The following is a 25,479-nucleotide window of genomic DNA, read 5'->3' on the forward strand; positions in this document are numbered from 1 at the left end:
GCCAGTCATCGTAAAGCAGTTTGAAGCTCTGGAACGAGCCCAGTTTCTTGGCTTCTGTCCAGCTCCCTATCTCTGCCAGACGCTGGAAAGTACAGAGATATCGCTTGCCTGGGCTGACAAGAAGGAAACAGAGCTAAGTGTCATCTGCATATTAATGATATTGCCACCAAACTGTCTTCTGAAGAAGTCCAAGATAAACTTGAACCTTCAGGATCTGACATCTGGGAGCGATCCAAAACCAGGAGCAGTCACACAGACTATCTCTGGAATTTCTCCAAAGAAAATAACAGGACAGTATTAAAGCCTTTCCCCCCATTCTTTTAGGTTCTGAAGACTTGATTGTATCAGTCTATGATTAAGAACATCAGTGGCTTCTTGCTCACTTTGAGCTGTTTTATCTCAGAATGGTCTTTACATGAGCGTATAGGTGTCAGCACCGTGCCATATCATCTTACTCAACGCTGAACAAATGGGTTTGATCTTTGTTTTATATTCCTCTCATCACACAACTAAGAAAATATTTTCCAGACAACTTCAGGGTCATGTTCAGGAATAATCCTCTGCATCTTTCTTAGTGCTGCAAGCAAATGACTAAACCACTGGCCAGGCCCCGACTGGCATAGTCCTGAGGTTAAATTAACTGAACAGGGTGTGGAAAACTACTGGATGTGAGACCATGACAACATGAGAACTTTCCAGACGTCACTGATAATAATGTAAGAAGCAGACAGAAGCTACAGCTAGCACTGTGAGGGAAGGCTGGACCCCACGGGGGGTTATGGGAGAAGTGACCAAAGTTCAAAGGTGACTGGAGGAAATTATTTGGGACCTTTCGGAGATTACAATCTTGCAAGGACAACAGCACCTAGGTGACTGCAGCAACAGTACCATACAAAGCCAAGAGTGACTAGGCAACAGAACTACAAAATCTGTGGCAAACCGGTGAAGGTAATTAGGGACAGATTGTTTATTTGAGAGGAGATTTGGTCAGAGGAAGCAAAGCGGTGAAAGCGGATCAAGATACAGTAAAAGGAATAACAAGGTGTGCAAATCATGTCTTTCTGGGGATACCTTGCTGAGCAGCCATGTCTGATCACCGCAGCCTGACCCAGAACAATAAACCAAACCTTTCAGGGTTTCCTTGGATAGGATTCATTTCACCCAACTTGGAAAATAAAATGTTTAGGTGTTTAGCATGACCTGGTTATCGCAACATGCGCAATGGAAGTAGATTCCTCCAGGAGGTAACTGATTCTATCCTAAAATATTTGACTTAGGCTTGCCTGGAAACAAACGTCTAGAGCCCCTTGAGATGCCCCAGGGCACCTGAACAGGGACCACCTGCAGGAGAGGCAGCAGACTCTGCGACAGATCTCCCATGGCACTGTATGCCTATGTTTAAGCAACTGAATCACACTCCTATGTGGCTAAATGAGTCCTATCTTTTGTACCAGATGCAAACCACTCCATTTTAGTCACTTTTTAAATGAGCTGTCTGGACAGACCAGCCAAGGCAGGCAGTGACACCTGGCTAGACTCAAAACTCACAACGATGATGGAACTTCTGTTATATCTCATTGCTGGAGCTAATAAATATGCTAATAAGTGAGGTAATATAAGAGTGAATGTGATTATATAACCGAGGTGCCTTCAATTAGATGAGATAGGACCCAGGAGGCCCCCCTCTACCCTAATATTTCTTTCTGATGTCATTTTATGCTCTGCTAGCAGTACTTACCTTTTGAATCTTTACCTGACATCAATTAACTGAAAAAAATGTAGTTTGCTCATGCTATCGTTACATTAAAAGGGAACAACATCATCAATATTAACTCATTTGAGCTAGTAATTGTGACAATATTATTCATCGTAAGATGTTTTGTTCACCTTCAGGTCACTGTGGAGTGCCAGAGGCTTTCTGTATCCAACTGTAACTACCGGATACTACTAGAAAATAATGACTTATTAAGAGAAACTCTGTCAAATGTGTAAGAGAGACAGGAATCTTAATTGCATTACATTTGCAGGTAAAACTAATTAACGTACAAACTAAATGCCGCTATAAGCACACACAGTTCTAGTTAGCGCTCGCAGTTCTCAGAAAACCATGCACGATTTGATTTTGAAATACTTGAGGTTTTGAATTGGCCTTTTGTTCCCGTATAGTTTAGTTATTTTATTCTGTTAAATGAATTTACCTTCTCCACCAAAGCAAATTCTGAACCTGAACTCTTCATATAACACACACTGTTGTGTGCTGCCGTGTTAGGCAGCGCTGTGGGGCCCCAACCACAAGAATATTCACAATAGTAACATTAGCATGATGATTAAACTGCGGGTTGCGCAATACAATGCGCAATTGCAAATACAGTGGAGTATTCACGTGTAAATCAGGATGCCATAACCTGCCTTTCGTTTCAGCTTTCGTAAAACTATGGGCTTCAAAAATGGAGTCAGTGAAATGACCATAGCAGGGTATGGTCCTCAAATAATCTGAATTAATGAATGGGTTAACTGCTGCATGCTGGGTCTGGTCCTGTAAGGGAGGGGGATAAGTGCCTCTAAAAGCTTGAAATTTAAGATGACTATTTGCGCCTGACTTCAATGCAGTCTTTTCTTTCTTGTGCCTCTGCCATGGCAGAATTCAGTCTGGGATTTGGTAGATCCTCTGTGGCTTAAGTTAGAACAACTTTTGCAAATAAACAAATCAATAAGATTAAGCATTGATTTCCCCTAGAATGCTACACAATCTGACCTTTTCAAAATCTGCATGTGGGTTACTCTGGCAGTAAAAACAACCATGACTAAGAAGCACGTTATGCATTTCCCACATACTGTTTTACATATTATACAAAAAATACTATTATTAAAATGGCAAAGATAACAGGTAAGGGGGAACACTGATTTTCAGCAACTTTGTGCACTTAAGCACATTAAAAATTTAAATGTATTCATGTTGCACACCAGGGAAAGAAGAAAAGATATAGAAATATACAATATAGATTGTTTTCAGGTTTTTGATTATAATTTGTTGTTTTTCCTGCTGATGTCAAGAAAAGATTCCTATTTTCTCAGTTGCACTACTTATCTGACCTATGAGTCATACATTTTCACTTCATAGTGTACAAAATATTTTAAGCGCCACTTTATACAATGATTATTTCTTAGCGGGGTTTTTCCTTAAAAAATTGCAATCAGCAGGTAGCGGAGAAGCAAAGTCTAAAATACAGATCTTGTTCCTGCTGCTAGAGCTGCTGAGGGAGAAGGATCAGAAGGATGTGGATCTGACACGAGCCTCAGTCAGATGTCAGAGTCGAGGTCTGAGTTTGCTGGAACCTTCCCAATCCTCATGCGTAGATGTCCCCTCACTGTTGCCTGCTGGCGGGTGGGTACAATCCTCTGCTTAGTCTGCACTCCCCTCCTACGCAGTGCTAAGTCACACATGGCTTTGCAGAGAGGTAGAGGGTGTTTTCTGGAGAATCGAATGTCTGAAAACATGCATTCCCAGACCCATGCGCTGCCACATCCCACCTACGTGACCTCAGGAGGGTCTCTTGCAGGACCACATCCCCACTGCCACCCCCAAAGGGGTAATGGAGTTTGCAGACTGCCGGAGCCAGGGTACCCATCAGCGATGACACCAGCATCCCAAGACAGATGGTTCGCAACCGTGCCAATACAGGCAGGTTAGAAAGCTTTAAGCCAAACCTAGACCTCAGCTTTTGAAGAAAAGTGATGAAAAACAAAACCTAACCTACTGTTGTGTGACTGAGGGCAAAACCTTCTCTCATGGCTTTAGCCAACAAGAATTTTACACGAGTTTGGATTACAACTTGGATAAAAATGTGTATTTTATCAGAGATCTGCATTGATGCTCTAGAGCAACAAGTTTCAGGAAAAATATTGCTGGGTATTTGTAAATGCACAAGTAAGAGCTACTGGGTCTGGCTTTTCCAGGCTCCCAATTTTGTGCACTAATAATGCAGAAATATAGTCTCCAGGGAAGACGTATAACAAATTATTAACCGTTAGATGTGCAAATTTCAAGTACACAAAGGAGTCCTACTCATAGGATATGAGCTTGACCTTTGCTCAAAATGTAAACAAAACTTAACTAAAATTATTTTTCAAGGATTGAAGACATTTTGGAAAAGCTTTTTGCACAGTCCACTACACAGTCCATCTACATCTACATCCGACTCTGCGGATACTACTGAGTTCAGATGAAGTCTTGTCAGCAGAAGGTCTGAGGTGAGAAAGCTTCATTTCTGCATCTCTCTGATGAGGAAAGGTGGCAGAGGCCGGTTCAGGTCTCGCACTTATTCCGAGAAAACTAATGACTGCTCTAGGTTATGTCAGCATTAATGATCTCACAGGCATCATTTCACTACCCAGGCACTGTCAGAGCTCGCGGTGTTTGTTCTACTGCATGAGAAGGAAAAGAAAAGCAGTTTTATACTGCTGGGCAATAGCTCTGCCGTAGGCTTTGGTGGGACATATTTCCTAAGCTGCCTAAGTAACCGTCACACAGTGGGGGAGTCTAGCTCACCACAGCAAATTTTTAAGCAATACCCCTACACATTACACCATAAAAAAATATCAACATTTCAGACCTAGCTTTTCATTGCTTATTTAATGCCTATTTATTTAAACATGTAAGGATTCCTATAATCCCCCTTCTTTCGGAAATGTAGTCAGGCATGTACTTAGATCCCAGAGATTTCAACAAAGTAAAAACAATTGATTTGATAGTTAAGCATGAGCCCAACTAAATCAGGGCTTTTATACCTGTAAAAATGCTTGGAAAAATACCGCTGAACGAGAATGGGAATATTTATTCTTCTTTTGTGCTCAAGGTACAGAGGAGGCAGAAACAACATCATTCTAAGGGCGCTGATGATACTTTTCCCTTCACCTCAAAGCTGATATAAGAATTTTTTCCCTTTTTCTCTCCTGACATTTGTTCCTCTTCCTGCACTGCAGCTTACAGCCCTCTGATTTGGGTCAAAGCAGCTCTTTGTGAGACGGTATTACGAACTGCATTACTGAAAGGATCTGGGTTAAAAAATAAAACACTTTCTTCTCTTGAAGGTTCAGTGGTCTGGTTTGCAGCAGAAACACATAAACAGCTGTTCTGCAGGATGGGGTGAAATGAGCTATGGATGTGCAAATGACTAGCTGGAGGAGGGAGCTTCTCAGACCAGTTTTCTGGCAGTGAAAACAACTCATTGAACAGCACACCAAGTTAAAATCCACAGTAGGTGAAATTCAAAGCACTCTAGCGTACTGGTTAAGCAGTGCATGCTATTTTTCTATACTTACCGTGCCCCACCAGAGAGCATCTGCATATGTGGAGAATTGGTTATTTGCATCCTTTTCCACCAGATAAACCAGGAAAGATGAAAAGATGAGTACTAAAAATCCTATGTACCAGGCTGTGATTAATTCCTAGATAAAAGAAATCAGAGATCAATATCCATGTGAAAGATCGAACAGAATGGCATTTCAAGGAAGACATAATGAAAACATCTATGTACTTTTTTGGCATTTGAGCTCTTAAAAGTCAAATCCTTCCACACGGATGCAAATTTTCTCTCAAGCTGGACCAAGTCTACTCCTATAGTTTGACGCTCCAGCAACTTCACTAATATATATATATCAAATTACAACAGCATATTGAGTACAACATTTTCAACGTATTCGAAAAACTGTTAGCATTTAACATGGCCTGATGTATCTGTGCTAATGCCCATTATGACTGATGTTACTTCAGCAAATTTTAGGCATTCTGCTCAAAACTGGTAAATGCTTGTTTCCTTGGCCTCTTGTTGAATCACATCAAGAGTAGGTACCAACCAGACAAAGTCAGCATCTCAGGTTACGTACCTTGCTATGTGCATAAACTACTGAACCTAATAATTTCCAAGTGCCTCCTCTTCGGTCCATGCGCACCATACGAAGGATCTGTAGGAAACGAAGACTTCTCAGTGCTGATGTTGCAAAAATGTTACCCTGAGTTTTTGCAGAAACAACTGCTATTGAAGCGATGAGAACAATGATGTCTGAAAGAAATATATTACAGAAAACATTAATGTTCCGGGTACCAATAAATAACACATACATGTACATGAGTTGATGAGGGGACAAAAGAGAGCCTCCTCCTGCAGTGGTGGGAATCCAAAGCACTGAGAATCCTGTTTGAGGTAGGGTTGCGAGGTCAGGGCTGGTGTCAAAAACTGCCTTGGGAGCCTCCAGGGTGAAAACTGAGGGTAGTAATTTTGAAAACATATGGGTACGAGAAGCAGTGTTGAAAGGACTTCACGTAGGAGCTTTGAAGCCTGATGTAGCAAACTGTACAAATCAGTAGATGGGCTAGAACTTTTTCCTTTTGTATATTTTCCCATAGCAAATTTCCTATCAAAAGGCAAAAAAGAAAACAAAGGTAAGAAAAAAATAGAGCAGCCCCAGTGGTGAGAGTCCAGTGGAACTGGATTTACAAGCACATGCATTAATTTTCTATGAGTACAAACACTGCGTGGTTGAGGCACGTAGTTTCTGGACACAACTTCCCTGCTGTACCATTTCCTGGAAAGGAAGAGATACAGTGCTGGGTACTCAGAAGCATTCTTTTAGCTGGCAGCCTGGAAAGTTTGTTGAAGCCCAGCAAGTGTTAGGATTTATTTCTTCAGGTCACAGATTCAAGCTGTGAGAGCGAGTTTGTTCTGCATGAACTAACCACCCAACTGCCCTTTGAGCCAGAACAGCGTTTAAAGGCAGATGAGAAGAGGCGCAGTGATGGCACACGGACGCTGTGAGAAGGCATAAAGTTCTTTTACGATGATTGGAACAGACACACCGGTGTGCAGGGGGTGGAAAAGGACAGAACAAGCTCTGTGTTACTTCATCACCTCCTCATTAATTTCCTGACCTTCTTTAGAAGCTTAAAGAGCCTTTGTAAGAAATACCTGGTTTAAATCTTAGGATTTTGTGGTGTTTGTATGTTTCTATGCACAGATAATCTAACCTCATGTTTGCCAGTGAAAACAAGTTCTTTTTGACATGAGTTTTGCTTCTTTTGTGTTGGGTATGAACACTCACCTTGCCCCAAGGGTAGCTCCTACAAGCCATGAATGACCCAATAAGTGAAAAGTCTCCCCACAGGTGAGCGTTGAGAGGGACCCACTGTACCTACAAGCAGGAGACTCTTTCCTCAGCCTCCTCCAGTACAGTAGGAAATAGCCTTGGTTCGTTCTGCTCAGCCACCATAGTAAGCTGAGGTCCAAATACCCCTGCCTGCAAACGTCCTGGGTTTCTCTGAACTCACCTACGGGTGGCTTTGACCTTTTGTTAAAATACTAAGGCCACATACAACCTGTGGTTTTGAGCGTCCTGTTAAATTGTGGAAGTCCTTGTCACAAGATACTAAAAGTTTACATGGGTTTTAAGCCAGTAGGATGATCTTATGGGAGAAAATTTAACCCCGGGTTAATTAATACCTCGAGCCAATACCTTCTGGCTCAGGACGTCTCCAAGTGGCAGGCCCTTGGAGGCTGAGAGCCTCTTATGGAGAAATAAGGCTGTATGCTCGCCCTGCTTGTGTAATCTTCCCTGACTGTTAGCTGTTGGCTAGTGTCACTGTTGGACATGCTGTGTTAGGCTGACCTTCTGCCACTCTTTGCCTCTGACATTTTAAAATGCCTTTGGCTACTACATAGGTGGATCATAGGTGGCTACTATATAACTGGGTACCAAAAAAAAAAAAGCTGGATTTGCTTCCAGATGTAAATCCAGCAAGTTCAGAGATCGGGAAAAGCCAGAAATGGGTAAGGTATCCTGGGGTGTCTCTGCACAGAACAAGTCTCAAGAGCATGGCAACCAAACACAGCGGGTCTGGGTGAGAATTCAGAAATAGAGTAGCTGACCAGGAAAGGTTAAAGAAGTCACAAATTCTAGCGGAGATCGGAAAAATAGATGGGGTGGGATTCAGCTCCATGTGAAGACATTTAAATTTAGGTGTCTTCACGTGAAGCAGGTGTCTAAACTCCCCGTGTAGCACAAGGAAATCACAGCAACTGAGAGAGGTGCAGCTAATCCTCAGGAAGGCTCTTGCCGGCTGCTCAGCTGACTCCCGCTCTGAGCTTCGTACAAAAAAGGCTTGATTCGGCTGCCCGAATTTATTTGCCCAGTGCCATTTGAGATGCCTTAAGGTATCTGAGACATCCCCTAGGTCCGGCAGCTACGCTCTGAGACCTGGGAAGGCTGTGCCCTTCAGGAGAAGTCACTGGAGAGCTGGGAATATCATGTAACAGGGGACACGTCTATGTACTCCATTGAACTAAGCCCTAGATCTCGACCAGCTATACTGGAAGTATAGACACGTAGCACACATGTACTCACCTACAAGCAAATGTCTATATTTAGGTGTGTTTATCTGGGTCTGAGGGTCACACAGGGTGTGCCAGAAAGCCTTGAGCAACATCGACTGTGTTGAAGAAAGAGCGTCCCCGGTTCCTAACGCGACGGCAAGGTTAGCTCGGCTTGTTCCGGGCTGCTCTGAGCAGAGCAGCAATGCAACAGCCATTTTTAATTAGCGGTGACTGGCTACCAGCAAATCAGACATCGTTAGAAAAGCAGCACGCACTCCTGCAAATCATTCTCAGAACTTAAAAAAGAGTAAGGTCGCCCAAGTATTCTGAATTATGCATCTGGTCCCGAAGTATGAAAGTGATTACTGAGGGTTTTGGTTACCCTCAACTACTCTCAATAGGACAGTTTTTTACAAAAGCCGATGATTTGCCCCTGCCTTTATTCCTTCCCATTCCAGGAGCTCTGACAGCTTCCCTTATCACATGGGGTTTACTGGAGGTCTCCCACTGCAAAAATATTCAAATTAATTCAGTTTTGCCAGTGCCGCACAGCATCTGCCCTGCGCTGCTGGGAACCTTCTGTCCCACTGAGGTCTTCTGGACCCCTCTGACTGTGAGAGATGAAGAAGCCAACAGCAGCATAGCTCTCTTTTCCCTTTTTTAAAGTGTTGGTCCACTGCTTGTGTATACCCTTCTAGATGAAGGGTAGGGATGGGGAGAGGCAAAGGGGAGAGAGTGTGAGGAAGTGGGTGAGCAGAAAACTCACTGGCACATGTTTAAAAAGCAGTTGGAGAAGGGAAGAGAGCCTTCCCAGGCTGCTGGTGGTTTTTTCACACCTTGTTGTCTCATCTTCTTCACCACTTCACAATACAGCCCCCAGAAAAACGGACCCCACCAACTCCTGAGGCTGGGAATAGGAGAGGAAAGAGTGTGTCCGTTGCCTAGGGCAGCCCCCCCTGGCTGTGTTTCCCTCGGAGGCAAGGAAGGCAGGCGGGCACATTATTTCAACATAGTTCAACTTGCCAGGAACAGGTGTAAGATAAATCAAAATAAACCCCGTTTGGAACGAAATCAGAGTCCAAAGAAAAGTTTGCAACAGTTGAAATTCACTTCTGACTATGTTGAACTTGCTTGATTTTCTTATCTAACCATACCTATACTGGAAAAATTAAAAGTTAAGTACTTTATGATTCTCTCCCTGCCACATTTTTATCCAACAAATCTCAGGTGCCTTTCGTCTTGTTTTAAGTAAGAAAGAAAAATATTATTCTAAAATTCCTTTCATAGTCCACTTGAATTAAGCTAAATTCTCCATGGTATTTCTGTATTTTAAGAAGGCTTTAGCAAACTTCTAACAGCCTTTTCCTCTTTATCTTTTAGTGCCAAAACGGGGAAATCAGGAAGAAGCAAATAGCAATTAATTTAATAGGGACTCGAGTTTCACTCCGTATTTTGCTGTAAAGCACCAGGAAAGTTTTGGATGTGAAAGTGAGTAATGGGCAGTATAATTCCAAACTCCTCCGTAATGACTTATTAGAAGACAGAAGCTTCTGATGTACATTTCCTTCTTTGATTTTTTTTCCAAGCTAATATCTTGTGTATGAACTTCTAAAACATTAAGCATCTCTGTAGCTATGATGCTAATTGTATCCATTCTTTAGAAATACCTCTCATATTTTTATCCTTGCAGATAGCGTCCTCCCTTGATAACACCAGTCTGAGATTTCAGATCTTCTCAGCAGCTTTTTCAATGTTCACTTCTGAACACTTCATTTCAAATTAAATTTCAAACAATGAATTCTTCCACTTCAGACATTTCATCTAGTACCTCTCAGGAAACCCTTGAGATTACATGAAGTTTTGTTAATAGTAACTTAGAAAAGGCTTTTTTAGTTGATAGACACCCTGTTAACAACTGGAGGTCCCTCTGAAAAATAAAACAAGATCAACCCAGAACTCATGTGTGTTATAGGTTACACTTGTATATTGTCCTGTCTTACTAAAACAATGACGTATAGGTAAAGACAAGTAACTGAAGCTCAGTAATGCAACAACCTGAAACTCGAATAGCTCGTGAGAGATGTGCCAGCCTGAGTTCCCCACTTCACAGAGGAAGGCTGATGTTGGGCTGCCTCACCCTGCCGAAGCTCCATCAGAAACTCTGGTCGCTTGGGTTAGAGATGGAGGTGTGGTTAGCATTTCTAAGCTACAAGCACTTCTAAAGGCAACTCTGTGACTGAGGGACTCATAATGATAAAAAAGGAGGCATCACAAATCATCATAATGAATTATTTTACTTCTGATGACTTTTTCAACGTAGATTTCCTACTATGAACTTTTTGCGTGCTGTAAGATTTTACAGCACTCAAAGGCATCATGCTAATGGGGCCCAGTTATATAGGTAAAAGGATGAACACAGAAGATATTGCAAAATGTCCCAAAGCCTTGATGTGCCATCAGAACAATCTCTAAAATTACAGAAAGAATGTCAGGATGATGTTAGGAAATGTAATTAATGACAATTTGTCACCTGCTCAAAACTCATGTACATGCTTAAACTAATACACAAACCCGCATTATCTTTCTCTCTTTCATATTCTTCAAAGTCTTAGTGTATAAGAAGATATCAGTGAAGGATTTTCCTGTTGCCTGCATTTAATGCTGATGTGTTGGAATGTCCTTTCCTTCTAAATAAAAACGACGCTTTGAGCCAATACAGGTTAAATGAATCTTGTGATATTTTTAATCTGACTATATCTGAATAGGAAATGAACAATATTTAATCATTTTAGGATCATCACTATATCATCAAAACAGTGTTTGCTATGAATTCACAGAAAATGGTCCCAGTTTACACATCCTTGTTAAGAATACGCAGGAAACCACAACGGCCGTGAATTGCTGTGTCTGCTCTGGCTACAGAAGAGTACAGAGAGGCAACGAGCTAGGAGGAGAGCAGGACACATCTGCCCCCAAAACTGCAGGAATAAGCAGAAAATCTCAAGAATGTGGTTTATCCAGCCTGCAGCTGTATTAACTCACAAAAGAAATTAACTGGCAACAGTATGACCCATTTTAGGCTACCCTTAGGCTGTCCTTCTAAGGTCTAATTTTGGGCTAGAGTAATTATCTATGACCCAGAGAAAAGACATGGCTTGGTAGTGGTCATTTCTTATGAATAGTTCTCAGGACAGTTCATTATCCTAAATTTCAGAGCTGCTCCTGAAAAAAAAAACCAGCACTCCAGTTCTGCCATGTTATAGAGCCACTGGGCTCCGTAAGTGACTAAGAGCACCGCGGGTGCTTTGCCATCGGCTCCGTTTGCTTACCACGGCACAGGTTCTGCATGTGCACTGCCGCACAATGAGCGATTATTCTCACTCGCTAAGGAGTTCAAATAAGTTTTAATCCAGATCCAACAACTACGTAGAAATAATTAACAGCTTTCTATTCTGAGTCACGAGGAGGTTCGAGTGGTGGAAGGGAGGGAATGACCAGCATTTTAGTTTTTCTAATATCTCTTCGTGTATCAGTCCTTCCAGTAGCTTCATCGTGTTTATTGCTATTCTCAGAACTCCCTTCAATTTGCCTACAATAATCTCCACAGTTAGGTGGCCGGGGCCGGAGGGTATCATCAATGTAGAAATGTACTTTGCATTTTAATCAGACACTACAGCACAAAGTTAACGCAACACACATTCTGGAGCACCGTATTTGAGCACGTCACACTATAGAAACATGATAACAAAAATATATTCAATGGTCTTTATCCTAAACTGATATAATTTGGCAGTTTAAAGCAGTTTAAGGCATAGCCTGATGACCAACCCCTGACTTAAGCCATACATCTGTATGTGAAAATAAGGTTGCTCTTTTTCAGATTCCTAAAAGAAAAGTTTTGTTTATACAAACTCGTCTATAGGAACAGCAGCCTTTTTGCACAGCCTAGTAACATATCTGGCATTGGTGTGTTTCATGCTCCTGTGGGTTAGCTAAAAAAAAAAAAAAAAAAAAAAAAAGAAAAGAAAAAGACATTCATAGAGTTTAAGGCTTCTGAATACCCTAATAGAGGGGTATTCAGAGAGGGAAATAATTGCATCATTATTCCTTGAGCACTTGTTGAGAAAGGTCATAGAATGGAAAAGGTTGTTTCATCCTAACTGGCTGCAAAAATGCTTTTAGCTTCAAACAAGGGATTAACCACTTCCCTCTACCAGTTCAAGAGGGCAAATAATAAAAATCATGATTAGAGCATGCTGCAACAGTTAATTTGAAAAGAGGCAAATTGTAATGTTTTTACCAGGTGGCAGTTCCTTTGCTCTGCGAACAGTCCCCTTGCTATGAAATCAGAGAGATATTTTACATAGTTATGGCAGCAAAATTTGGTCTAATATGGGCTGAACTTCCAGTGACCTTGCATAAGTATTTAGCCCAGAAACCAAAAATTTTAAATATTTTTATCTTTAAAATGTCCAGAATGTTAACTTTTTTTTTAAAAAAGTGATTAAACTTGTAATTAAATCTCTGAATAGAGAGATGATCAATATTACCGTATTTAGAAAGATGGATGTTATCATATTTTGTAAATTGTCCCATTGGAAGAAACAGAATTATTTATTGATAAAATACAGTTAAATTCAGTATGTGCAAGATCGTCAAAATCTACAAACTGGCTTTTTAGAGACTACGCTAGAGACATATGGTCTTTTGAGGCTACCTGAATTCACCCTCTGAAATACGATACACTCCAGCATTATTCTCTGCCTATAAAAAAAGCAGTTTAATGTCATCCATTGAATTATATCACCTGAACATCTCTAGCGTAATTTGGGAGAGGCAGGAAGCTGAGTTCTGCACCTCCCGCCAAAACCTGAGTAGATTTAGAGTGATAAGGCCTTGACAATAACAGTAAGCCTAAACAACAACATCAACAACAAAAAACCCCAAGCAATACGAGATAATCTGAGTTTTGCATATACTAAAAATAATGGTGCTCAGGATCTCGAGTCCTGGCAAAATTTGCTTTCAGCTATGCCCGCGTATAGCTTTTCTTTCTGGTCAGGGATCGGATCTCTCTGCTCAGATGCCAGACAGGTTATGATTAATCGTCACCTACTAGTAAAAGTAATTGGCAGGATATCTTCAGGAAATTCTTGGGATGGATGACGCTGTTTGATTTTTGCAGATGTTGTTGTCACTCCAGCCAAAAGGTCTTTGCGTTTTCAAATATATAACACTCTCTGGATGGAAACCATCTTAATTATCATTACAGGCAAAACAAGTTGGCGATTTCGCTTCCTTTTGTAATCTTTTTTCAAGATGCAAAACAACTTGGTATTTTTAGAAGCAGGGAAATGAAATAGTTTTGCGTATCAAGATAATTTGCTGTGATAAACACAGATGAGTGTGAAAATTGACTTTTATTGCTGTTGAAAAACAGGAAGATAGGGATGTATGGCAGTGGCACATAGAAGAGAAAGTTATAAAAATATGCAATACTCTCTAGGCACTGAAGTAGAATTAAAAAAAAAATCCAGAGGTTACTACTTCTACTCTATTGAGTTTTTTTCTTCTAACAATGGAAAATGGCTACATTAGTCACTGACTTAAATTCTAAGGAGTCCACTAAAACTGATCTGTGCATAGAAACTTGAATTTTTCTTACTCATCAGCTAAGCAATACTTCAGCGAACAGATCCAAAGAGATGAACCATCTTGAATCCTTCTCTCCATCTATAGTTTTCATTTGCAATGTATGGGAATCATCTGAGTCAGCAAAATATTTTAGTGTGAAATGAAAGTGACCTCTTGGAAATACAGACATCTTCTTTCTAGGATACATGTTAATTTTACATAGCCAAAGTGGGTCTATTTAGTAAAGCAGCTCACCAACATGTTAAGATATCTTTTCTGGCAAAGAGAAAATGGTAGGAATTAAAATTATTTAAGATAAAATAAATAAAAATTTTAAACATATATAAAAAATAATACATAGTATTTTTACATGATATATAAACCCGATATAATATGTAATAATGAAATGATATATATAAGATAAAAGACGTGTATTTATATTATAAAAGCACCACACTGTTGTGCTCAGTTGCCAGTTGGCATTAAACCACAATATATAATAAGTTATGTTTCATCTATTTTCAATGCCATGGAAAATAAACTCTGCATTAAACTTCGAGTATGCTTTAGGGGATCGATTCAAGGGTTTTATAGCTGCAAACACTGCGAGGATTAGCTACAGTCCTATGCTATGTCCTAGCTGTCAGTCCTATTAGCTATGTCCTAATGCTGAAACTCCAGATTTGATGGGACCCCCCAGAGCCCGGTGCTGGGGACGAGGTCAGTTCTGCAAAGCAGCTGTGTGGAAATGGGGCCGTACCCCACGGCACGTCACTGGCGAGCCCACCCGCAGGTACAAGACATATGGGACCTCACCCTGGCACCTGGAGGTGTCACCGCACCCCAGAGTGGGTCTCAGCCCGGCGTCTACCTGAAGCGGGGCGAGAGCGTCCGCTTGGCTGAGGTTGGCAGTAACTGATGAAACGCGATACGGTGGCAGCTCAGCTGACTCCTCCGCGGCGCATCAAACAGGATGAGTAAGCGTGTAAATCCCTGCCACCGACCCCCAGCACACGCACACACACACAGGCACTGCAAAGCAAAGCGGTCCAGGGGAACATAAACCCAACCTCTCACCTAAAACTGAATTCACGCACCCTTCTGCTAAACATTTGTTTTTAAGCAGGTCCCATGCTTAGCCTATTTCTTCAGCCTACCCTAATGAAAACCAATTAGCTTAAGATTTCCTGCCTCAACCACAGAAAGGAGCTGTATAGTCTTTATGCATTGAGGAGAAGAACTATCCCATGTTTCCTCTACCAATGAATATTTCACGCAGCACCAGTAAATCCCCTTCTTCACAGGCACCTCAGTATGCCTTCGCTACACCTTGAGTAAAGCTCTTTACCATACAATGCGATCGTATGTTGCCCCCAGACAAAATGAAACAAAACTTGAAACAAGTCAAAGACACTTGTTAGTAAAGCAAATCAAATGCAACAAATTTGGACTCGGTAGGTCAAACCATTTTTGAAACAGAAAACCGAGGAATATTTTCAAAAAGTCAAAATCGGACATTTTTTAGATGTGAAAACTAACTATTCCCTTATGAAATTCCAGAATGAGGAAGAGGGGTCAGACTTTTGTTGTGTCGTTTTTAAATCAAGGTTTATAATGAGATCCTAATTTCATCCCCAAGAAGGGATCAACGGACGTTATTACTATGCCAATGTACTAAAAGTCCACTGTTCCTGCGTAGCACGCTTTCAGGCCATGATGACAAATATATCAAAATAATGACATTTTAACTTTTGTTGTAGATAGCCAAAATATTTCTCTGTGGGCTGAGAATCACAATAGCTCAACAAATACTAAATTTTAAATTGTAGTTATGGTTACCATTTTTGATTCAGTCCCGATAAGAACAACAAGATTAATGGGAACGTTTCACCTGTCTTTGTACTGTTAGCAATTAAAGTTCATGGCCCTGCTGAGTACACACTCTTTCTATGGACTGAATAAGTCCTTAGCAAACATCTTTATATTATTAACAGCAGGCTCAATAAATCTTAAAAATCTAAGGGCCTCCTGCAAGCTAAGATTAAGTTCAATTGCAAGCCTTTCATGGATTTATACTTTATTAGCCTTTTCCAATAATTGATCTTTAACATTATTAATATGTACCTGCCAGAAGGAATAAAGCACTATTTATTCAGTAGGAGTTTTATTTGGCTTTAAGACAGGCTGACAGAAACACATTTAAAACCGTGTCTTTGACCCAGTGTTCACCAACCCAATTTGCGTCCAACCAGAGAAACAAACCATCAGTAACGCATGCAGATCCTTCCCATAAATCTTAATTTATTCTGCCCAGTAACTTACAAGCCCTGGGAAAATAAGGTTTGCTAGTCGCTTTACTATGTCCGAAGCTTTTTCCTGGATGATAGTAGACCTTAGTGAAAAAGGCTATTGCTGTGGAGAGAAAAAAAACCCTGAAGATTTCTGGAGGGAAAGGCAGCAGGATGGACAGCCAGACACAAACACACGTCTGATGAATAAAAAGGCTCATTAGGTCAGACTGTAAGAAAACCACAAAGTCATCAGCGAGAAAAAACCAAAATAACTACAGGCATGGCAAGACTTGTGTATGGAGAAAGGGCTGAATAATTTAGGAGTGGTTAGTCAGAAGACAAATATGAGATGGCAGATAGAGGTATGCAAACTAGTGGAAGACAAGAAGGTCTGTTGGATGCCTCCTATTTACCCTTCCTTATAAAAGTGAGATCAAAAGACAATTTAAATCTGATAAAAAGAAATACAACGTGCAATTAACTTGTAAAATTCATCGCCGCAGGATATAAAGGAATAACCAGGGAAAATTAAAGACAAGATTGGATGTTTCTCCCTGAATTGCTGGAATTAGATTTTTCAGGGGATCCAAATTCCTATATGAGTCAGTCACTGATTACCCGATGTCCAAACAATAATATTGTGTGATTGGCTATTTGGGCTACAGGTATTAACACCTTATTTAGAGGTATCTGGCACCAGTCCATGTGTAGAAAGACACCAAACGGGGCTCCTACGTGATCCAGCCCAGCAGGAGAAGCAGCGCCATCTCTGTGCTGGGTCCAACCACACAGGTTGGAATCTATAGGCAGGAGCCTGCCCTTTCACCGCCTTTTCAATCATACTCTAAAATCCCAGGGAGGGCCAGGCAGGCAGGGTGTCTGGAAGTGTCCGTCTAACACATTCCCAGGTTGTGAAGTGAAGGTGCTGCAGTGGTACGGGAGTGGAAAGGCCAAAAAAACCTGTGGGAACAGAAGAATCCTGGGTGTGAGGGTGAAAGCGGACAGGAAAAAACTGAGAAGTAAAGATGCTGAAAAGAGGAGGGGAGAGAAGACCGTGTCTCTGAGGGAGAGAAAAAGCCTGTTTTATAGGTGGAGAGGGAAGAGACAGTATTAATAATCTGCTCTCAAATTCACGGGGTGGGGGGAACAGGAGGTATCCGGTATCCAGCTGAGTAATGCACATTTTGAAGACAGGAACGGGGGTCCCTCAGTGTTGACTGAAAGAGATTAATGCCTACCTTAAGTTTTCTGAGCCGTCCTCTAGAGGCATATACCTCTCCCTGCTGCCTGAAACCAGGACTTGCATTCCTAACCTACACAACTATTTTGGATGCCTGCGCGGTCGGTGTGAGTGCCTCCTGGGACTCCGCTGTTTCTGTAAATACAGAGTGTACTCAGATGATATGGAAGCAGAGATTTCCAGCCACTTTTTACCCTCAGCTGCTATCCCACCTGCGATTTGCAGGTGGGTGGCCTAAGAGGCACCACTGTGCCAACAAGAAGCTTTATGTGTTTTGGAGAACACTGGTGTGGGGCACTTTGCAGCCACCCTTGAGACTTCCTGGCATGGGAGACGTGAAGAAAGAAAGAGAAGCTCTGTTCAGCGCTTGTCCGAGAGGGAAAAAAACCCATAATCTCTTATCCCTCTCACAAACCCAAGAGAAGGCAATCCCAAAACGAGATCTTAAATACAGTAGACCATACCGCTCTGTGTGACAACCTCTCCACTCTTCCTTATGACATTTTCATCTGAAACAAGGCAGTCCCCAGCATGGGGGTCTCAAAAGCAGGCTGGGCTGGCGAAGGGGAGCCCCGGGGCTGAAGGGGCCCTGCCTTCGTCTTGGCTGTTCCCAAAACGGTCACATCCACTCGTTGGGGCATCAGGACCGGGCGGCACAAGGGTGGAAGCAAGCGGCTGGAGCTGCGTCTTTCTGCCGCAGGGACGGCTTAGGCCAGACTCAAATAAGCATTTACACCACTTCGGAGCTTACAAAGGTTGATGTAAAATACATCTGGTGAGCACCTTCCTGAGATCTGTTATTGACAGCAACATCATCTATCCATGAAAAGGTCAAAAGCTCACTTTTGAGAGTTACCAGCCCAAGCTTCAAGGTAAAAAAATGTAATTTTTCTTTAAGAGGAGACTACAGGTTATGGGAGCCCGGTGCTTAAGTGCTAAGGGTGGGAAGGGAGGCAATTAAAATGTGCAGAACATGCCCAATTTGCCTTCTAGAAATATGCAAATATTTCTACTTGGCCATATTAAACTTGAGATATAAATACTATAACTCTGTTACACAATGTAACAATGTTGTTACATTGTCAAAGCCTTTCAAATTGCTGCGCTTAGCACCGCAGCTGTAAAAAGGAGGAATTAAAAAACTGTACTTTCTCTTCTTGTACACAAATCCTTTCCTAAAGTAGCAGTTGGAGTGTAACCATTCGAGGCATGATCATAAAAATAGAGATTTTCTGCAGTTCCCACCGGATCGCTCTGCCCATCAGTCACTTTAGCAGTGCTGGTGGCAACACACAGTTCTCGGAAGGGATGTAAGAGAGTGGAAACATCTGTGGAAACAATTTCTTCAAGCTTTGCGATCACTAACAAGCTAGTTGCGAGGCCGGATGAAGACACCTGGCAATCAATTTGACTGTAGCGAACAGAACGGTGGGCAAAGCTTGTGTTTTAAACCGTCAGCATTGCCGGTTAACAAATTAAAGCTGAGCAGATACCAGAAAACTGCGTTTGAGGAAAAAAACGCTATCTCTAAAGCAACCGAAAATGCCTATTTTTCTACATGACAATACAGCCAAGCAAAATGAAACCCCTGTTTTTAACTGACTGCACCTACTGACCCTTTTCACAGTATCACAGTATCACAGTATGCTAGGGATTGGAAGGGACCTCAAAAGATCATCCAGTCCAATCCCCCTGTCGGAGCAGGAACACCTAGATGAGGTTGCACAGGAAGGCGTCCAGGCGAGTTTTGAATGTCTCCAGAGAAGGAGACTCCACAACCTCCCTGGGCAGCCTGTTCCAGTGCTCTGTCACCCTCAATGAGAAGAAGTTTCTTCTCAAATTTAAGTGGAACTTCTTGTGTTCCAGCTTTTCCTGGAGACCTGGCTCACACACAGGTGACCTGAACAGAAATAAACTAGTCTTCAGCAAAAACAGCAATAAAGTCACAAAATTAACAGGCATAAGAGTAATAATTATAAACTAAAAGCACCAAGGAGTGGAAAGACGTACAGCAAATGTAAGATAGCAGCATGTTGCCTCCTGTCATTTGCTGCAGGGTGAATGTAAAAGGAACAAAGTGATCTGTGCACAAGGACTAGTAAAAGTGTAATTATTACAGAAAAATGTGAATGAGGTAGTTGCCCGCTATACAATAGCTCGGGTGATCTACCCGATCTACCTGATCACCCTCGCAACTTGACATTAGGAAGCATTTCTTTACCGAGGGGGTGGTCAGACACTGGGACAAGCTCCCTAGAGAGGGTGGTTGATGCTCCAAGCCTGTCAGTGTTTAAGAGGCATTTGGACAATGCCCTTAATAACATGCTTTAATTTTTGGTCAGCCCTGAAGCAGTCAGGCAGTTGGACTAGATGATTATTGTAGGTCCCTTCCAACTGAAATATTCTATTAATTCTATTCTATTCTATTCTAGTCTAGTCTAGTCTAGTCTAGTCTAGTCTAGTCTAGTCTGTTCTGTTCTATAATTTCTCACTACGTTTCCCCTATCTCTATAGGGCTTTCAAACCATTCTAGAATGAATCCCGCATTATATGCCAAGCCAATATCTCCATTTAGACCTCTTCAAATACCTTCATTTGGGCTCAGAGGTGTAAGGCTGGGATACCACGAGAGAAAGCACGATTTGATTGACTGGGAAGAGTAGTTAATCATGGCTCAACAGTTGTCTAATGTACCACACGGAGGCATTAACACTGAAATTTATGTTAACATGCTGCCAAAGCACCCCTAAGTAAGTATAGGCATGTTAGTAAAACAGAAGACCCACTGAAAAAGGCTTTTGAAATAAATTGGTACCACAAGCTAGGGATATCATGTCCTGTGAGAGGTTGATGTTTGCCAAGGACAGAGTAACGGGCAGTTGCAGAAGTCTAAAATAGCAAACACGTAGTTTAATGGGATGCTATTTTGGACCAATATGAAAATGTTCCTAAACGATTCAGATTTCTGCCTGGAGAGCATAGCTTGCTGCTGTGAAAGCAACACCTGTACAGCCACTGAATCGGCAATTCCTCTCACAGAGCAGCTACGGGAAAGAGCTGGTGATGGTCTGAGGTGGGAGTTACAAGGCATGTCACAGACTGAAGCAGCGGATCTGCAGTACAACATCTAGAAAGAAGCCAAGAAAGTGGAATATTTCCTTGCATATCAATTAGGGTGACATGTTATTCACTTGTTCATTAAAAATACCATTTTTTTAGATGCTAGGAATAATAAAATTTGAAAAGCAAACCAACTACTTTACTGCTTTTGAGACTCCATATGCTGAGGTAGGCAGATAAATTAATTTGGCGCAATCCTGTCTACTTTCACACCAGTGCTTACATTAACAATTACTTGGCTTTGGATTGGAGAATTTACACGTATGTATGGAAATTTAAGTAAGTATCTTGTCTACGGAAATTATGGGAATTCAGTGTAGTAAGGCAGGATATGAACATCTCAACTCAAACAGGTAGCAAAAAGAAAGGTATTTCCGTAAGCATCTTCAAATACTGGGCATCTCTAGTAGCAACAAGTTTAAAGCCAGTCCCTAAAAATTGTGAGCAAAATTGAACATACCAAGTCTAAAACCAGAAAACGTTGATCTGTCAGTCGTTTACCTCCTTCTTAGTGTACATTTCCAATTCACTCAAAGCTTATGGCTCATAAGCAGCACTGGAAGATCTAGAATACCCATTTATGAAATATAATATTTTACAATATATTGTATTTTATGATATAGAATTTAAAGATAATAATAAATATCACATATGTACAGTATATTTTCTGAGATTCAAATATGAGAGATCATCAATCATTTGAAAGAATCCATAAACCATTAACAGAATGTGAGTGAGTATGGACAGAGCACCTCATTATTTCTAAATAATTTGACTGTGACATTTGACTTTAGGAGACTTTCCTAACAAAAGTAAACTGAGTTAGGAATTGCTAAACATTTTGGTGAAGGTACTGAGTTACATCACTCTTATTTGGAATGGACATAACTACCTCATGCTTGGGAAAATATCTTCAATAGCCTTCTAAGAAAGTAATTCTAATATCACAAATAAATTCTTTTTTAGTAAAAGGTCTCTGGCTTTTAACAGTCTTTCTATCACAAACCTGTCTTGATTCTCTGATTCTTCACATCCCAGTGCTCTAACCTTTTTCAACCATGCTGGTGTGGATCTCTTCTAATTTGTACTGCTGGAGTTGTCTATTTACGAATGACAGATTATTCTTTGGATGAACAAAATCAAAGTTTCTCACGTAGCAGATAGCTACAATTAACACCAGGTGATGGGGTAAATCAGCTTCTCTCTCTGGACAAATTAAGAATTATTTATTGATGCTTGGATAGTTTCAATGGAGATATTGAGAGATTTTAATTTCCTGCTCTGAATTTAACCATACTTCACCCAGAAACCAGAAACTGTATCACTGGTTATTCTGCATGTTTGGGAGAGTGTTTCTAATTTTTGTGACAAAAAGATCCAGATTGAATATAAAATGCCTTTCCTCAGGAAAAGACAATCGGTTTGTTTCCATGAATTACTTTGGTTTCAATCAATCCCTATTTTTCAATGAAAAATAATTTTGTCAGAAATCTTACGCCAGTCTTCTTGCTGACTTCCTTCATCACCAGGTATCTCAGCAGATGCACAAGATGCAGTAAAAGCTCAGGCCTCAGACCAAAACCTCAAACTCCAAGCCTCATGAAGATGAAATGGGACACTACCCACAGCTGCCCAGCAGGAAAGAAGTCGTTACACACCTCACTCAGGTTGCCCAATTCATGGTAGGCACTCCTCTACTCAAACGAACACGGTAGCGCCACGAGTGTAAGAGAGATCAAAAAAAACGCCAATCAACAAATACAGGCTGTTGAACTCTTTAGCACGTACAGGAAAGAAATTTCACCGCGAACTGCAATTGTACCAAACTAGCAGATTTCTTTTGAATAGCAGACACGTGACTTCTAGAAAGAGAAGACCAGAGCCTGATGTCTTTACTCATAGCAAACGGTACCTTTCTCAGCAGGGAGGGTAGTAGTTGGCAAAAGTAAACGCGAAAGAATAAGGCCCAGAGGTGATATTGAGAAGACTTTATTTTTGTTATGCTTTTCTAAAACCTGTACTGCCAGCATTGTCAAACACAAAGATCCACCACTAAATATTAGTTTTAAAAACATACATAGTTGTGACCAATTTAGCCTCTATTCATTGCATGTAATTATGGCTGCTGAAATTATCTGATGAACTTTCAATTTCCAATCTTACTACTACTACCACTACTACTGCTACTATCAGAGTACTTTCTGGAGTGAAGTGGGCAGTGTGTTCCTGAGACGAGTTCAAGTCAGGCTGGCAGGAGACCCCCTCAACACGGAATTTGCTCCTGCTGGAACTTGGTTTTGCCAGGATTTAAAATGAGATGTGATGCGAGATGTGTCTCCTTGGTCAAGCATATACTACAATTACAGACCATCGCTGGGTTATTTAGAGTTCAAATTATACTGGAAAGGGGCTGTTTATATTGTTTATCATGAGCAGCAGATTTACTATCTGTCTGTATTTAAACTATACAATGTGTCTAAATACCAAGGTGACAGACACACAACGTATCATTACATAAATATATTGAATTAACTCAAATTAAAAGTTCAGCAGATCTTGTAACACACTAGATACGAATTTGTTTATAAAGGTTTGACAAAAGTGCCATATGATGGTTCATTACCACTCTAATTAATGAAAAATAGATCCAGTAATATGCAACAGCCGCTGCTATCACTTAATGCTCTGAAACGAGGTTTGCCAGCCACGAAGTTCAAGAGCCTGATTACAGATAATGGACTTCAGCTTCCTGTTGGGAATTTGTTCATTCTGCAGCCTCAACAGAATTTGAACCTGTGACATTTCCATCATACTGTAGCTTGACTAGAGGTAAAATAGAAGCAGCTGTGGGGAAACTGCTAATGGGACTGACCGAAATACATGAAATCTTTCACTGCGCTGGACCGCCAGGAAGTCCCGTTGCTCTGGAGAAATGTTATGTGCTCCCTGACTGGTTTTACAGGGAGGGGATGCCTTACTTTCTTCCTGACTGGCAGATGTCCTCTCTTATAGCAGGGATCTTCAGGGAGCATGGCTCCCCCTAAGACACAGGGAAACACAGATTTTTCCCTGGGCATCAGAGCCTCTGGCACCCAGAGGCAGCAGGTAGGAGATGCGGTGCCTTGATTTCTACGTGTCTACACAGCATAACACAGCAACATTGCTCTACGCTGCTAACAGCCAAGCTTCGGACTGGTATGCCGGGGAGATTTAGGATGTGCAGAATTAAGTACATCTTTAAGTACATACTTGAAGTACCTGGGATGGTATGTTGGTACGCCCTTTACGTTACGTACACAAGCTCGTACACCACCAGAGAAAATGAGGGATGCCAAGTAACTCCTGATATGGAACAAAATACAAATCAAAGTTTAATACTACACTATTATTCCCATTTTGACAGAAATAAACAAGGGTTACAAAAACTGTCAAATAATATGATGGATATCATTACTAACATGGTAGCACACAGAGCTGCTTGATGAACTAATTTGTCAGGGTAGTGACACTGTAGGCACACCAATATAAGCACAGAGCTTTGGCTCTGAATAAAGTTTTTCTGGTTATTAATGGAAAAAAATAAAGGCTGTCTGAATGTGACCCTTAAGGCAATCCTATTTCTCGCCCTTAGGCCTTTCCCCTGTGATTTGTGTTTGATCAAAAAAAAAATATCAGAGAACAGATCTGCTGGAGATAAATAGCAAATTTAATTAATAGTGAACAGACAAAGTCTCCTAAAATATTGTTGTTCCACTGTAACAATAAGCAGAAAGAATAACTGAATGGAAGAGTAAGTACATAATTAAACACACACATGAAAAGTAATAGGCTGAAACTGGCCATGTGCTTTTAAGGAGTCCTCAGCACCGAGTTCACAGGGTTCCACCCGAAGCCATCCCTTCTCCAAGCTGAACAAGCCCAGATCCCTCAGCCTCTCCTCACAGGGCAAATGCTCTGGCCCAAATCACCTTGGTGGCCTTCACTGAACTCATTCCAGTTGATTGACGTCTTTCATGTATGGTGTCGGAGGGGGAAAATGGGCTGCAGTATCTTAGATGTGGACTAATGAGTGCCGGATAAAGGGAGATAATCATGTATCTTCATCTACTGATGGTGCTGTAGCTAATACAGCCTGTTGGCCTTTGCTACCAGGGCACATTTTGCCACGACTGCAAAGTCGAGGTGCCAGGCAAGTAGTTACCTTATGTAGCAAGAGCTTCAGGATGACTTGCTAAAAGTTCTTCCTCAAAAGATAAAATCTGTAGATGTGCTGAACATCTGAGACTCTTTTCAGCGATACTAAAGTCCAGAAATGGACAAAAATCAATCAGCGGAAGAAGAGAGACACAGAATAATTAATGGCAAGAAATTGAAGCTACTGTTTTAGTTTCCAGCAGCTGCACTAGTAGCTGTATGGGGTTTTGCAGAACATCCAATGATGTTTTTAATCCAATGAACCAGCATAGGAAGATATCCACAAGCAAAAAACTGTCAGCTACTAATTCTGCTAGGAAGCGATGGAGTTGCAAGGGGGACAGAGAAGATACTTTTAAGGCTAGAGATCGCCTACGTGAACATAGGCACAAGGAGAGCAAGTGAACCCCAAAGAAAGGAGGAAAAACCACAATCAAGTGAAGTAAACCCCAACACTCACTGAGGCCTGTGCCAGGAGACCCGCCTGAAGTCTTCCACAAACAGCAGGAGGGTGGCTATGGGCTCTTTAAAGGAAAGGGTGAAAATCTACATCAGTTGCCCTGTAATAACATGCAGAGTTTTGGACAAGGAAGAACCCCTCCATTCACTTTCACTGGGAATTAACACCTCAGAC

The 25,479-nt window shown here is 41.3% G+C and overlaps 1 protein-coding gene across 5 annotated transcripts in view; it reads right to left on the reverse strand.

Moving 5' to 3' along the window:
• Window positions 1-25,479, reverse strand: part of KCNQ5 (potassium voltage-gated channel subfamily Q member 5) — a gene marked incomplete at its 5' end in the record, with an annotated part of 306,450 nt that overhangs the window by 42,848 nt on the left and 238,123 nt on the right. For all 5 annotated transcript variants that reach the window (XM_082480502.1, XM_082480500.1, XM_082480503.1 and 2 more), the window contains 2 exons: window positions 5,323-5,448; window positions 5,887-6,062. In XM_082480502.1, coding sequence (XP_082336628.1) covers window positions 5,323-5,448; window positions 5,887-6,062 — 302 coding nt within the window. The remainder of the gene's footprint in view (window positions 1-5,322; window positions 5,449-5,886; window positions 6,063-25,479) is intronic.

This window comes from Vanellus vanellus (assembly GCF_965231255.1).
Source record: "Vanellus vanellus genome assembly, chromosome: 3".
Taxonomy (NCBI): domain Eukaryota; kingdom Metazoa; phylum Chordata; class Aves; order Charadriiformes; family Charadriidae; genus Vanellus; species Vanellus vanellus.